The 16,917-nt window shown below is 39.9% G+C and overlaps 1 protein-coding gene across 1 annotated transcript in view; it reads right to left on the bottom strand.

Annotated features, from left to right (window-relative positions):
• Positions 1–2,435: 2,435 nt before the first annotated feature.
• The window catches only part of STX12 (syntaxin 12), a 36,115-nt gene continuing 21,633 nt past the window's right edge, over positions 2,436–16,917 (bottom strand). Inside the window, exons 4-9 of the mRNA XM_010830146.1 lie at positions 14,332–14,469; positions 12,166–12,209; positions 10,450–10,555; positions 6,052–6,124; positions 5,278–5,360; positions 2,436–3,963 (exon numbers count right to left, since the gene is read on the bottom strand). Coding sequence (XP_010828448.1) covers positions 3,871–3,963; positions 5,278–5,360; positions 6,052–6,124; positions 10,450–10,555; positions 12,166–12,209; positions 14,332–14,469 — 537 coding nt within the window. The 3' untranslated portion in view covers positions 2,436–3,870. The remainder of the gene's footprint in view (positions 3,964–5,277; positions 5,361–6,051; positions 6,125–10,449; positions 10,556–12,165; positions 12,210–14,331; positions 14,470–16,917) is intronic.

Here is a 16,917-nt window from a genome sequence, read left to right as displayed (position 1 = left end):
CTAGAGGACAGCAGTCTAGGAGGTGAACCTTTTGAAATGTAAAGACTGATAGACTAGCTGCCAATGGGTTTTGGTATCTCAAAAAAGATTAGTTTCTTAGACTTTGAGACTTCCTTAGAATAGAATCTAAAGACATAAGGAATATACTGAAATTTAAAAAAAAAACTTCCTTAGAACATCTTTGATATGAATGATCAGATGGAGACACTGAAAAAAAAATTGTTTGTATAGAGATGGTACATCAGGAAACTTCATTTAACCGGATGGTGAACAAAAAATTTACAAGGTGCTAAGAAAAGAAAAGATGTTCATGAAAAGTGAATAGAAATTGCCATTACTCCGGATTGTTAAAGCTTTGTGAAAGAGGTGGTGGAAGGACAGTTTGTATTAATGATGAACAGAGACAGTGTATAGGTCTAAAGGTCTGGTTTTGAAGTCTGTGTGCTTGAGATCAGATCCTGGCGCCACTGCTCCTAAACTGTGTGCCCTTGGCCAGGCCACTTACTACGCCTCAGTTTCCTAATCCATAAAAATAGGACAAGAAAAATACATCTCTTCAATGGTTTTGTGGCTATAAGATGATAAATGTAAAATGTTTAGCATAGTGAATTGTCTGTAGTAAGGGCTTCAATATCACCCCACAAATGACCAAGGAGAGCACTTCCACGAGCCTTTAGACTGTGACCTAACATCACCACCTTTTCATTTTCATAATCTTTTTAAAAAGTGATGCCATTAGCTCAAAGATGACACTTTAAAAAGCCTACTAACATTATTTTTCTCATTTCTCCATGGACTGTAAAAATTTGGTCCTCAATCAGAGTCCCACATTATCAGAGTCCTATCCAACTTTATCTCTTTTAAAAATTAAGTACTATTTTGTCAATCAAATTTCATTTTGGATAAGGATTCAAATGAACTCCTCAGTTGACCTAAAAGCAGATCAAGGGTTAGAATCAAAATCTTTCAAGCTATTCCCTGGCAAGATGGAGATTCTGAAGTAGTTGTAATTCATAGTGCTGGAAAGCAATACTGAAAAATTCTTTGAAACCTTGGGATACCCTAAACATGCTTAGAAAAGCAGGGAGGAAGCAGGTGATTCCTACTCCTAGAAATTGAGTTCTATCTAACACTGAGTTGGGTTCTGGTCTGCATTTAGTGACCAAAAGTAAGTTTCATTTCCATGACTGAGAACTGCCTCTGAACAGAAGAAGGGGGAAAAAAAAAAAAAAAAACTGAAGGGAGAAGGCTCAAGGGGTTTTAATTTGCACTGACTGAAGCATAATTTCATTTTGATATTTTTGCTAGTGGTACAAGGGAGTGTATCTCCACTCCTTAACAAAACAAAACCTGTTCAGGGAGCACAGATCTAGCAGCTAACAAGTTCTTGTTCTCGAATATTCACAGAGGAAGTGGCCCGCATGACACTTCTACTCTACCCTATACTACAGCACTACAGTTTTAATTCACTTGAAGAGAAAACTTTCCATAAAGAAAGGAGAAAGGGAGAAAGAGAAAAGGAAAGGAATACAGACACAAACAGAATTTGTATGTTCAGACTAAACCCTTGTGATCCTTATAATCAGAGAATTTAAAGCTATAAAAGAGCAACTGAGGACACTTGGGGCCTATGGGTTAAGTAACTTGTTCAAATATCTATAGTGAGTAAACGAGAGAATTAAGATTCTCCAGGCCTTCTGTACCCCAGTCTAGTTTTTGACCTCCAAACCAATGGTTTTCAACCATGGTTATATCTGAGAATTATCTGGAGCTTTAAAAGCCCCTATATCCAAGCTATAACCCCCGCTAACTAAATTAGAATCTTGTGGCAGGGGTACTGAAATATCAGTATTTTTTTGTTTCTAATGTGAAGACATAGTTAAGAACATCACTGCCCTAAACCATGGTGCCCTCAAGGTGGATGAAGCACAGATAAGGATGATTCTGTGGACAGGTTTGTTAGGCCCATTTAGCAGAACCTCTTGGTGGCAAGTTCCAGGCCATTGCAATTCTAGGCCAAGGTCATATTTGAGACCCATGATTACTATTACCACACCACCATGGGATTACATAGTATTATAGAACAGAACTATGGTGGCTTCATTTAACCCAAACTGAAAAGTGTTTTGTTTTTTACAATCAAGCCTTTTTTTTTCTTGCCCGGAGTGTTATAAATGATGTATTCAGGTCCAAGTATAATTTAGAGCTGAAGGGGCAGTGATTGTAGAACCAATGAATTAGCTCCGAAGCTGCTGCCTAGGTCTCTGTGACACCCCAACAGCTCTATTCTGTTCTTCAAGGAAAGGGCCTCTTCCACCCCCAAACCAATCCTCACCTGATCTCCAGTTTTCTTGCAGGTCTCAGTTTTTCTCTGGACAGCACATCATCCGATATCTACTGCATTAGGATGTTAACGCATAGAAACTTATAATAGAAGCTTTTAAAATGTTTATTTGTATTATAAGGGTGAAATGATGCAAGAGTGCAAAGAAACTTAAGTATTTAGCCCTTGTTTCCCTGCTGTTCACATTATTTAAGGAAAAGAAGATTAAGTAACATTAAAAGGAATGGAAGAAGTAAATATAAATATACCCAGCCAAATCCTCTAATTCACTAAAGGATGAACTGAAATTGTTGGCCCAATTCACATTTATTGAGAACCTAAAAAAATTACTTCCCCTGTAACTTCCCTGGACCTGTGAAAAAGGGGAGTGGACAACATTTATATTACAAGACAGCAATCTTTTATTGAAACATTTTTTTTGGTCTAAAACTATGCATGGAGAGATTAACCTCTTGTTCATAAATTAAGGTAATTCTAACATCACTATTCCAAACCAATATTATTTACAAAAAAAGAACCTTTTCTTTGCTTTCTTGCCAGTTCACAGGACTAAATTTTAAACCAACTTCAGTCTAGCTTTTAAAATTTCCCTGCCACCAAATGCCCAGCAAACCTTATTAGGGTAGGGGGCAGCCTTTTGATGGCAACAGTCATCATTTACCAGGAATGTACAACCACAACTGAGCAACAACAACAAAAGATTAAATCATTCCAAACAATTCCTATTTGCTTTCCAAAAGCATGCTTTGTCTACTTCTCCCATTCTATACAGACAGGTGGGAGAGGAACGCCACAGAGCATCATAATGTTAATTAAATTAACCTCTTCAAAAGGGGACAAGATGGTTTAGCGTATATATGGATGAACTGCAGTCAATGATACTAACAAGTAATAAACTTTAAACCCAGATTAACACATATCCCCAATAGCTGGCCAGCTCAAATCATTACTTCTCATTTAATCTGGATCACATGTGCAATTTTTTACTCTCTAGTTAAATACATCGCCAAAATTTTTCAAAGCATATAGGGAACAGGCTTCTTAGAAATTCAAATTAAAATGTTAAATAATAAAAATTGCTGGCTTATTATACAGTTTCTGACAAACTCCAATGTGCTGGGTGACCGAAAGTAATTCTATCTCAGTTGCTAGTAAAAAGGTAAATCTTGTATATACATAAAAAGACAATATTACAAGACTGTAGTGTTATCCTACCAAAACAAGAGTATCTAGAATGGAATTTTAAGTAAACACTTGGGATGATGAGCAATCAGAATACAAGAGAAAAGAAAATCCACATAAATTAATTCTTAATTTGAGAAATCAATAAAATGTATACACAAATTGATAAATACTGTCTCCATAGGTCACTAATTCCAAGGACTAGTTAGTAGTTAGTTTCTAACTAAATTATTACAAGACATTCTGGTGTATTCTCTTTTCTTATGATCAGTTTGTTCTGGCAAGACTCCAACAAGCACTTGCCCTTGAAACAGCTCAGCGGGAGAAGGCTGGAGGCAATCACTTCATTTATTAACTAGCCACAAAATAAATCCAAAGATTACAATAATCACTGACAGGACAAGCACCAGGATACAGATCTTCTTGCGAGATTTTTTCTGAGGAGAGAAATATGTAAAGAAGACACTCATGAAACAAGTAAAAAATGTTTATAAGACTCCAAGAGTGCTTCATCAATCGGCCTCCTGGTAATGCAAAATTAAACTCTGTGTATGATTATGCAGACACCTTCTCAAAAATCTCAAGGTACCAGTGCTAGACAGCAGTGCAAGTCCTCATTCAATGCTCCCAAATACAATTTGCAAAGGCACTGTTTATATCTATGTTGCAAGGTGTTATTTGCCATAAAATAAGTTATTTGTACATGTGTATTTGAATAAAGGTTTTATACCTATTATAAAATTTTATGTTCACTGTAAAAAACAGACAAGGAGAAGAGAAAATAATTACCCACAGATAAAACAGCTGACATTTTAATTGTATTTCCTTCTGATCTTTTATCCAGGCACATTTATCTGAAATAATTGGGACTATACTGTATCATGTCTGATGGTTTTCTCACTCAATATTTTAGAATAAAATTTGTGACATTATAAACTCTTCATAAACATCTCTTTTACTTCCCACATAAAATAACATGAAGTGGATGTATATAATTTACTTGACTGTTCTTTACTGTTGGATATTAAAGTCATCACTCACTTTTTAAAAGGAAACTATTGTTAAATACAATTTCTTTAAGAACAGTCCCGGGGAAATAAAATTGTCTTAGGAACATGGTAAATGACTAAATGCTATTTGTTTCTAAAAAGCCATGCAACACCAGATTGAGGAGAAATGAGAAGGACCTCATTCACAACATGTGTAAACTGAGGTGAAGACCCGGATAAAGTTTGTAAAACCAGAGTTTCAAATAATATGTAGAAAAATACCACTTTACAGAAAGTAGAACAATTAACCCCTAGGTGTTCACAGCAAAATAACCCCCATATGATAAGCCCCAATTAAGTCATACATAAACAGCAGTCCAAGTTGAGTCTCTGTCCATTTTCTGTGGCAACAGTCAACATACATTATCTGCAAAGTCCTACTTTGTAACTATTACTATCCTAACTGAAACAAATTTCAGCTGTGTAGGTTAGAAAATTAGCCTTACCCCAAACTAGGTATCATGCTAGCTTATGGGGATACCTTTGTAGCTAAGAGGCTTCTATGTCAGTTTATTCAAAGTTTGATGCCTTTTTTGTAGATCTCTGCAAAGGAAAATACTAAAAATGGAGCTGGGATGGCAATTATGACTACCTGCCTCCAGCTTAAGACTGAACAAACGGCTGCAGCTGCTCAGTGTCGGTGACTCCGACGGCCCCTACAGACTACAGCACAGAGGGATTTTCTTTTGTACCTGCTTTTACCTGATAGTAAGCAGCTCGCTGTAGCTGGTCAGTGGCTCTTTCTACATGCACCTCTGAGCTTTCCACGTTGGCTTCTATGCTGTCTGCAAAAAAGAAGGGCAGTGGATGTTTTAGCACAGTCGGATGTTTCAAGACTGCAAACTGAAGAGAATTCTGATGCTAAGGGTCCTGTTCACCACCATCACTCCAACTATCCAGCCATGAGATCAAAAGTTACCAGCCCCATAAGAGAACAGCCCTCTTCTTTGGAAATAAACACTGAAGAATTATTTAGAGGTAGAGGGTTATGAAGTATGCAAATCATCCACAAACAGTTCAGAAAAAAATCAGGTAAATATATAGAGTGCAAATAAAAAGCAAATGGGGTAGAATGTTAATAAGACGTAAATCTAAGTAAAGCTTATAAAGGAGTTCCTTGTTATTTTCATTTTTGCAACTTTCTGTGAACTTGAAATTATTTCCAAATAAAAAGTTTTTTTAAAAAAGGGTTTCGAATCCCATAGTTGTGCAAGTTTCTGCAGATAAAAACTGAGAAGCTGACAGCTATTTCCCTAAACAGCCAAAGACTTACCATGAGGCTATGGCAAGTGAATGGACTATTCATGGAAGCTTCATTTTAACTTCCACATTTGACAATGTAAGAAAATTTCTAAGAAAATGAATTTAGTGATTTTTTGAATGGTATTCCTAGATTTCTAAGACACAGCTTACTGACTTCTTTGCATACAAAAACTATCCACTCACCTTTATGTTAAAGGTATCAATAATACATACCAATGAGATCACCTTGGTCGTGGATCATCATGGCCAAATCTTTAAATATCTGATTGACATCCAAAATATCAGCCTAAGGAACACACACACAAAAAAATTAACCAACATTAAGTAACATGTTGGAAGATTCATTTCCTCTACTTACCTAAAGTTCTGGCTATTAACATAACACGTGTGTTTTTAAAGCTTATAAATCATGCTTTCTCTATAAACAGAAAATGAAAATAAAGTAATTATTAACACTTACTAAGTGACTTCTGTATGCAGAGTACTATGCCAGGTAGGTAATTAGAAGTACAGTCTCTTGGAGCCTATCAGTTACAGAGGACTGTTAACCCTCCACAGTCTTGTTCAACCTTAAATTAAGAACTTCTTTGGACCTCCCTACTAAAATGTGGACAATTACAGTACCCATCTCATAGGGTTTTCAGAAGTACTAAATAAAAAATTCTTAGAACTATGCAATAACCACTTCGTAAGTGTTAGCTATTAGTAACTATTACTTAACTGGTCTTTTGGAGAAGGAAATGGCAACCCACTCCAGGATTCTTGCCTGGAGAATCCTGTGGACAGAGGAGCCTGGTGGGCTGCTGTCCATGGAGTCGCACAGAGTCGGACACAACTGAAGTGACTTAGCGTGTGTGCGTAACTGGTCCTCATGACAACCAATAAGACATGTATTATCTCCATTCTATAGAAGAGCAAAGTGAAGGCTCAAAGAGGTTTAATGACTTGTCCTAAGGTCTCACAGCTAGCATGTGGCAAAACTGAGAATTAAAAGTTCGTGATGGGCTTCCCTGGTGGTCCAGTGATAAAGACTCCATCTGCCAAGGCAGGGGACACACGTCTGATCCTTGGCCTGCACTCTAGAGCCTGTGCTCTGCAACAAGAGAAGCCACCACAATGAGAAGCCTGCGCACCACAACAAAGAACAGCCCCAGCTCTCTGCACCTAGAGAAAGCCCTCGGGTAGCAATAAAGACCCAGCACAGTCACAAGTAAATAAATAAATAATCTTTTTAAAAGTTCACGATGTTTGAATTAATCATTCAGTAACTCTATGAAGTTCGTGTCTTCTTTGAGGATAATGAGGCTCAGAGAGGTTATGTAACTTGTCTAGTCATACAACTCATCAGTGAGGAAACTAAGCACTGCAGCCAGGATGATATTCCTAAAGCCCACACTCTTTCAATAAGCAATTCGCTGCCTCTCAGATGCTACAATTAAAAAAAAGATACCTTCAAAGCAATGACTTCCTGATCACAACTTGGCAAGAACAGTTCTAGCCAGCACCTCAGTTACTTGTTAAGAGTCTACTATAGTTAGGACAGTTGGCTAGTTGCTGTCAGTATAAAAGGGCTTAATAATAGTTATCTGCGGGTGGAGGTGGGGTGGAGGGATCAGTATATAATAAGATAAGAAGAAAGGGTATTATATGGTAAATGACTAATAAATGGTATAGCATTTACCTCAAGCAGAGAAGGAAGACTACGGCAGAAGAGGCAGGACTTAAGAAGCCATATACATAGAAAGGTAACTTGGTTAAAGAACAAACAGCCCAGTTTGGCTATAACATGGGTGTGATATTATGATATAAGAAATATATATTTGATCTTTGTCCCAATCCCAGCACTGAGCTCCTAAAATTTTTTTCTAACTGATAAAAGAGATAAAGATGTCCTTTTTTATTCAAAACAAACCCTTTCAACCACTCCTGAGTTTATGTTAATAGCTTGGCTTTTGGAAAACCCCTAAGGATGGGGGCTATTTGCCTGGGAACCAACCTGGTGTTTAGTTGGTTGGAACTTTCAGCCCCAATTCCAACCTCTGGGGAGGGGAGGAGGGCTCAAGGTTAGATCAATCACCAAAGGCCAATTATTTAATCAATCATGCTTATGTAACCAGAAGTTCAGAGAGCGTCTTGGTTAGTGAACACATGGAGATATGGGGAGTGTAGTGGGCCTGGAGAGGGCATGGAAGCCATGCACATGTGTGTGCTCAGTCACTTCAGTCGTGTCTGATTCTTTGTGACCCCATGGACTATAGCCCACCAGGCTCCTCTGTCCATGGGATTCTCCAGGCAAGAATACTGGAGTGGGTTGCCATGTCCTCCTCCAGGGGATCTTCCTGACCCAGGGATCGAACCCGCGTCTCCTGAATCTCCTGCACTGCAGGCGGATTCTTCGCCACTGAGCCACTGGGGAAGCCCCATGGAAGCCATGTACCCCTGGCCACATACTTTGCCCTATGTATCTCTTCCGTCTGGCTCTTCCTGAGCTGTATCCTTTTATAATAAACCAGTAACCTAATGAGTAAACTGTTTTCTTGAGTTCTGTGAGCTGCTCCAGCTAATTAATCAAACCCAAGGAAGGGGTCGTGAGAACTTCCAATTTCCAACCTGCTGGTCAGAAGCACAGGTGACAACCTGGATTTGCGACTGGCACCTGAAGTCTCGGAAAGGGGGTCAGTCTTGTGGGACTGAACTTTCAATCTGTGGGATCTGAGGCTAACTCCAGGAAGACAGTATTAGAACTAAGTTGCACTGTAGCACATCACTAAGCCTGATGTGGGGGAAAAAACACATATTTGGTGACCAGAGTGTGGGAAGGATAGAGTGGGAGCAAAAGAGAAACACACCAGAGTGTGTTGCTGCACTGTTAGAGCAGGGTTTGCATGTTAGATGCAGGAAATGACTGGACACGAAAGTGCAACGGCTAAGGAATTAGACCTTGATTCTGTTGAATGTGAAGTGCCCATGACACTCCTCTCCTCAGCTCCACGCATCTCATTCTACTCTCGGCTGGACGGGATTTCTCATGTTAAAGAATCAATTAGATGATTAGTAGCAATAGATGAAAAAGAAAATACATGACATCTTTGAAGTCAAACTTCAGGCTTTCCCTGATGGCTCAGCCGGTAAAGAATCCACCCGTAATGCAGGAGACAAAGGAGATATGTGTTCGATCCCTAGGTTGGGAAGATCCCCTGGAGTAGGAAATGGCAACCCACTCCAGTATTCATGCCTGGAGAATCCCATGGACGGAGGAGCCTGGTGGGCTATAGTCCACGGGGTCGCAAAGAGTCGGACACGACTGAGTGACTTTACTTTCACTTTCTTCAATAAAAAAAATAAACTAAAAAAAAAAAGAAGTATCAAGAATAAAAAAACAGAGGGCTCTAGGGCAGTGTATCTCAACCTTGACTGCACTTTGTAATCACCTGGGAAGTTTGTAAGATAAAAAATGGCCTCACCCAGGGCTTCCTGTGGATGTTTGTCTATTTTTAACCTACAAAAAAATTAGAAAATCACACGCAGTTCAAACTAGTAATTGGTGGGTGGATGAGAAGAGCTGGGGCATTAAAAAAAAAAAAATCTCCAAGTGATTCTAAAAGTGCAGTCAGGTTCAGAACCACTACCACAGACGAAGGTCAAGGAGGAGATCAAAGTTTCTCCTCTCTACAATCCTCCTCCCCACACTGCCCCCAAGATGGCAGTCTTCCATCTCCATGGAGAAAAGTACTCATGTTTAAGGATATTTTACTGGTCATCATGCAAAAAATTAAAGTTGGAAACTCAGGTAAGAAAGGCCTTGAGACCTCTCTCTCAACCCTCACCTCAAAAATTGTTCCGTTTCTCTGACACACTGATGCGATACCCACAATTTGGGATTGGACTTTCGGATGCACAAAAATGGAGGAAATTTGTTGGCCTGTCTTTATTCTGGGTTATTCAGACTAAGCAAAGGGCTCTTCATAGAGGCCCACCGAACCTAGAGATTGGCATTGAGGTTAGGGGACAATGTCTTAATAAAATATTTGTTGGCCTTGCTCTGTTCTCTATGGGTATTCCCATGGAGACCATATAAAATATGGTGACTGAGGAGGGGGTCCAGGTATCCTCAGGCACCATGACCAATACCATCCTAGTGAAGTGTGAAAGTTGCTCAGTCATGTCCGACTCTTTATGACCCTGAATCCTCTTTGTGGCCTGAATTCTCCAGGGCAGAATACTAGAATGGGTAGCCGTTCCCTTCTTCTCCAAGGGGATCTTCCCAACCCAGGGATTGAACCTAGGTCTCCCGCATTGCAGACGGATTCTTTACCAGCTGAGCCACCAGCGAAGCCCAAGAGTACTGGAATGGGTAGCCTATCCCTTCTCCAGCGGATCTTCCCGACCCAGGAATCAAACCAGGGTCTCCTACATTGCAGGTGGATTCTTTACCAGCTGAGGTACCAGGGAATCCTGACACGATCATAAGAGTAGTTCAAATTCACCATGATTACACTGAGACATAATATGCAAACTGTACAACTCATTTCATCCTTTCTCATAATCACTGAGAGAAAAACCAGATTGCAGATACACTGAGTCAAACAAAAAACATGACCTGGCCCTCACCTCCAGCTGCCGAATTGCCGTCTCCCTCTCCTTAATAAGCTCCAGGTCCTGTTCGGTGATGGCCACCTCATCCTCCTGTCTCTGCATCTGGTTCCACTCCTCATGGCTGCAGGGAGACAAGCACATGGGCTGATTCCTCCCCGCAAAGGTGGACCTAAGACATATCATCTCTAGAGTCAGCAGAGCCTGTCCAAAGACAGTACCAGGCCTCCAAGTCCTCTGGTAACAATACAAGTCCCTAGGGGTTACATTCTTCACATCCAGAGGGAAAGAACTGGTAACACCAAGAAAACCAAGTCTCAACTTTCATGGGCAAAACTAAGAGGAGGCAGAATTACAAGGGATGGGACTCCTTGCTGTTTCCATTCAGGGATATACTCTATAATCTTGCTAGACAAGAAGCGGGCAGAGATTTGAAATCTCTGGCCCATTCTCTCCCAGGGCACTCTCAAAGTGCAAAATGTGTTGCCATCTCAGGTACTAAATGGGTAGAGAAGAGCAGGTTAAGTGACCTGTCAGTGCCTCACCAATTAGTCTGACAGAATCATATCTCCTGGTTTTCAAGGATTTCTTTGAGGCTGTTAAATGTCTCATAACAGAAAACCAAAATGAAAAAGCTAATGAAATGTTACAACTCTTCTTTTCTGGTACCATATTTAGAAGAAAGGCATATGACTTACGAGACATGCACTTTGAAAATTCAGTATTAAGCACCTTTCCAGTAGTACACATAAATCACATGCCATCTCCACAATACTTAGAGAATTTTCTCCATGTGCTGGAGATACAAAACTGAGTGAGAGAGCACTCCAGGCCTCTGAGGTGCTCACAGTATAGTGACAGCAAGACAGATGCATACCTGTGACAAAATACTTTATGTTCTGAACTAATACCATCAATACATTTCTATGGAATTAATTAATTCAGTTTGGAGGAGAAAGGAGATGTCTTGTAGATAAAAAATCATTTGCTTTTTCCAGGGTTGCCTCCATTTTAGCGATGAGTAAACAGAAACCCAGGAACTTTGAAGAACTTATATCTGAATTGCAGGTAAAATCTCAGCCCTCCTAAATTGTAGGTTTTGGGGGTCTCTATTTATTCCTCTTGAGCCAAACCCTCTCCTCAACACACAGACATCAGAGATTTCTTGAAAATTTTTTATTCACTTTGAAATTATCCCTTTCATAATTCAAAGATCATGGAAAAGCCCACTGTTTTGACTTTTTTAATTTGATGGATTATAAATTACCTACCCCAGGGCTCTTGAGAGTCCCTTGAACTGCAAGGAGATCAAACCAGTCAATCTTAAAGGAAATCAGTCCTGAATATTCATTGGAAGGACTGATGCTGAAGCTGAAGCTCCAATACTTTGGCCATCTGATGCGAAGAACTGACTCACTGGAAAAGACCCTGATGCTGGGAAAGATTGAAGGCAGGAGGAGAAGGGGACGACAGAGGATGAGATGGTTGGATGGCATCATCAACTCGATGGACATGAGTCTGAGCAAGCTCCGGGAGTTGGTAATGGACAGGGAAGCCAGGCGTGCTGCAGTCCATCGGGTCGCAAAAGAGTCAGACACGACTGAGCGACTGAACTGAACTGACCCCGGGGTCCCTTTATTTTTCCTCCTTTTTTCTCACTCATTTTTAAAATTGAAAGTAAGTATAAAGTATAAAATCCCATCTCAACTATCTACCTTAGAATAATTCCTTTACCTGTCAAAGGAGACGAGCTGTTCCTCTCTCTGCCTCTCCTCCGCCTAGAAAGTAGATGGCATCATTGCTGCTGTTATTCACAAACATGTCACAGACACAGACACACACACTCACATACACACAATGGCCTCCTTTAGCTACAGTATGAAGAAGCAACATCCTTTGGCTCTGATAGGATCTATAAGATGACACAGGGCTCTGGCAATCTGTCTTGACTGAGAAATAGGTGTGAAGTAGTCAAAAGCCAATCTGCACTCCACTTTGGGTTCAGAATCAAAACTATACTAAGTAGGATGGAGAGAACATGGTAAGAGAAAGGAATAAAAATTAATAACAGTGATAACTTATTTTAAAATTTGGAGATAGGTGGATTAAGAGGAAGAATTGAAAACATGCAAGCAAACAAATTTTCAGAACTTGTAAAGATTTTTTTTAAAAAAATAGACCTTTAAAGCATATCAGGTTCTAAAGTGACAAAGTGACTTCAAAAATCAGTCTAATGATACATTATTTTTGTAATTTAACAACCAAGAAAAAAAGTTAAGAGCAATCTATTTTTAAAAAAAACCTTCCCTTTTTTTATGATAACAGTAATCAAAAAGCAAAATAAAGACAATTTCAAAATTATACCCACCCAGAGGAATACAGTGGGGTTTTTAAAATTATTATTAGTTTTCCCTCTCTCCCCAGATCAAGAAACGAAACACTGCTAGTGTCCTAAAGCCTACCTCTGTGCCCTTCTCCAATAACCACCACCTCCCTCTCCTCCATAGTCACCATTATCCTGGCTTTTTGGCCACCATTTTCTTGTATTTTTAAAATACTGATACATATCAATATTTAATATTGTATCTGATTTTGAATTTTACATGAATGGAATTATACTGTTTGTATTCTTTCATGCTTTGATTGGATCACATTAGATCACGCCAGATCCATCCCTGATGTAAATATAACTATGGTTCATTTTCCCTGTTGTAATATATTATAGTACCACCACATATTTATCTCTTCTATTGTTAATTGACATTGGAGTGTTTCTGATTTTTGACTACTACAAATAATGTTGCTATGAACACTCCTGTACTTATATCCTGGTACAAACATACAGAGTTCTCTGGGGTAGAACGGCTGGGTCATAAGGAGTTCTGAAGTTACAGTCAAATGTTTTCCAGTGGTTGTTTCAACTCACTACCACTGGTGGAAGGAAAGTCCCTGTTACATTTCATCCTTTGTGTACCCTGGGCTGTGCACTACACTGCAGAAATTATTTGCCGGTATTCTTTGGGGGCTAGAATAAAGGTGTCTGAACAGAGATGATTTTGTCTGGCACGAAGGTACTCGACCAGACCACGACTACTGGAAGCTTCAGGCCTTTGGACCATTCAGGTGGTATGAATTTGGACAGCAAATCTGCCTGAAGGTTACTCTGTGGTACAATTTACTGTCTGGATTTCCCCTCCCTCTTGCCGTCCTCAGTGCTAACGCAATCTTTTTAGCAGTCTGCTAGGAGAAAGGAAGGCTTACTTTTCATTTCTTTTAGGGCCCAGTTTAATTTGAGCAGCACCTTCTTTTACAATATCCACCTTGCATGGACCCATTACTTTGACTTCATGCCATAAGGACATCAAAACTGAATTCACGTTTGCCCTCAGTAAATGTACTCAGTGGAAAAGTAGTTTTTTTCAGTGCTCTGCTTATCTCTATGGGTTCACACCTTCTCTTAGGCTTTGATCTTAATATTTTCATGGCTCTTCAATATTTTTGAGATGTTGGGTTGTTAAAATCTAGTATCTGTTAATTCTTTTCAAAGAGAAGGCTAGTCCAAATAACCTAGCCTGCTACATTCTAGGAAACGGATTTATCCTTTCTTTTTAAAAAGCTTTTAACATAAGATCAATATGACAATGAGAAAGGAAAAAGAAAATTACACATAATTCTACCTGTCATTTTTGTAAATCTTTGTGCATACTCCTTTCCAGTCTTTGACCGTATATACACTTTTTTAACAAAGGTTATACCAATCTGACATTTTCATAGCAGCTAATGTCCATGTTTATTATTTGGAGGGATAGAAAGTAAAGACAAATGGTCAAAATTTTTTTTTTAAACTTAGGAAAGAACATCCTGAAATTTACAGAGGTCTTCTTTTGGAAATAAACTCACAGAAAGACGAGATCCAGCTCTTGCTCGGGCAATGCTCTCCTTCTCCTTTTCAGACACCCTTCTCTGCACAGCCTGGAAACTGTTTAAGGCTGCAGAGAAGTCATTCATGAGACGTTCCTTCTGAAGTTTCTGCTGGCGCTGGGAAATTAAACAAGAACTTAAAATTTCATATTAACCCAGAATCATTTGGTTTTAATTCCCTTTAAAAGCAAAAGTACACCCCCTAAAAATTCCCAACTAGGAAAAGAACTATGAAATAGGCTCTTCCTTAAATGAATGAACTTGCTCTTTTCTAACTCAAATCTCTAGTTAATACTAAAGGCCAAGTCAGAGTTTTCTTTCTTTCATTCTGACAAACCTGTGAACTAGGTGTCTTTTACCTTGTAAGGGAATCTCAGAGGGAACCACAGTTCAGAATTTTGGTTCCCAGGAGAATCTAAAAGCAGAATAAACACCTATGGATTTAGACTGGACTCAAATAGAGACTGTTTCCTTGCCAACATGTTAAAAACTGTATTCATCTATAGTTAGTTCACAGCTTACCTGAACACCATAGAATCATTTGCCTTCACACTATAGTGAGGTTCAAAATCTTTGAGAACCTAAAACTTATTCTGCAGAGTTACAGGCTATGTTTACTTAGCTGACTGATACTATGTCTCAAAAAGCACATCCTGAGAGCACCTGCTGTAGTCAATTGGTACTACAGGTTATACAGAGGCAAGTATAATCAGTAAGAATCCAAGTGGTCAAGGCCTCAAGAGGTGGTGGACACTAAGGGAAGAGTAAGGCATGAATGGTAGAGAGAAGGCGAAAGGCAAAGCCATGCAAGGTAACTGTGCGAGCAAAGGTATGGTGGCAGAAATTTGCAGAGGATTTATAAAAAGGTAGTTTGACTGGAACCAAAGGTTTTTTTCATGAGAATAGCTAAAAGATAAAACTGAAAAAATAGGGAAGGGGCTGGCCACTGCAGGTTTTATTTTTATCTTTTAAAGATTTGCTTACTTGGCCATACTGGGTCTTAGTGGCACACGCAGGATTTTTGATTTTCATTGTGGCATGCAGGGCTTCCCAGGTGGCGCTAGTGATAAAGAACTCGAGTGCCAACCCAGGAGACTAAGAGATGGGGTTCCACTCCTAGTCTGGAAGATCCCCTGGAGTAGGGCACAACAATCCACTCCATATTCTTGCCTGGAGAATCCCATGAACAGAGAAGCCTGCCAGTCTACAGTGCATAGGGTCACAAAGAGTCAGATATGATGGAGCGACTTACCACGCATGCACTGAGGCATGCGGGTTCTTTAGTTGTGGCCTGTGGAGTTTTTAGTCGTGGCATGTGAACTATTAGGTGTGGCACGCAGGATCTAGTTTCCTAAGGATCGAACTTGGGCCCCCTGCATTGGGAGGGCGGAGTCTTGGCCACTGGACCACCAGGGAAGTCCCCACAGCAGGTTTTATTTTATTTTTTAAATTTATTTTTGGCTGTCCAAGTCTTTGCTGCTTCACACAGGCCTTCTCTAGAGCGGGGGTTACTCTTTGTTGCAGTGCGAAGGCTTCTCAATGCAGTGACTTCTCTCATTGCGGAACACAGGCTCGGTATTTGTGGCTCACAGACTTAGTTGCTCTGTGGCATGCAGGATCTTCCCAGATGAGGGACTGAACCCGTGTCCTCTGCATTGGCAGGCAGACTCTTAAACACTGGACCACCAAGGAAGCCCAGCCGCTGCAGGTTTTAAATGCCAAGCTAATGAGTTTGGGATTCAACCTCTAAATAACAAAGAGCAATGAAGATTTCTATGAGCGGAACATGATGTGTACAAAATGATAACTTAGAAAGATGAGTCCACGATGGTGAACACAATGGAATGGGAAAATGAAATAAGTCAAAAAGATGACCACAATAATCAAGGTTTAGGGTTAGGAAGACATGGTATCAATAATGAGAACACAAAGAAATGAGTCTAAAAAACATGCGACTGGCTGTGGGGAAAGGAGAATAAAGTCAAAGGATGACTCACATTTCACACCTGGGAGAGAGATGGTAACACTGAAAGCAAATTTAGATGAGGGACTTTTTATCCCATTCCTGAGATTTTAATTTTTACATAAACATTAAATAAGAGAGGGGAAAAAACATCATTCCCTCTCACTATCCAAAAATATTATCTTTTAAGTATATCATAAACATTTTCCATGTTAACATACTCTTCACAATTTGGCCTTTGCTACATCAGTTCAGTTCAGTCACTCAGTCGTGTCCGACTCTTTGCGACCCCATGAATCGCAGCATGCCAGGCCTCCCTCTCCATCACCAACTCCCGGAGATCACTCAGACTCACGTCCATCGAGTGAGTGATGCCATCCAGCCATCTCATCCTCTGTCGTCCCCTTCTCCTCCTGCCCCCAATCCCTCCCAGCATCAGAGTCTTCTCCAATGAGTCAATTCTTCGCATGAGGTGCCCAAAGTACTGGAGTTTCAGCTTCAGCATCATTCCCTCCAAAGAAATCCCAGGGCTGATCTCCTTCAGAATGGACTAGTTGCATCTCCTTGCAGTCCAAGGGACTCTCAAGAGTCTTCTCCCTGTC

Source organism: Bison bison, unplaced genomic scaffold, assembly GCF_000754665.1.
Source record: "Bison bison bison isolate TAMUID 2011002044 unplaced genomic scaffold, Bison_UMD1.0 scf7180017864516, whole genome shotgun sequence".
Classification (NCBI taxonomy): domain Eukaryota; kingdom Metazoa; phylum Chordata; class Mammalia; order Artiodactyla; family Bovidae; genus Bison; species Bison bison.
This window is presented reverse-complemented; position numbering and strand designations above follow the sequence as displayed.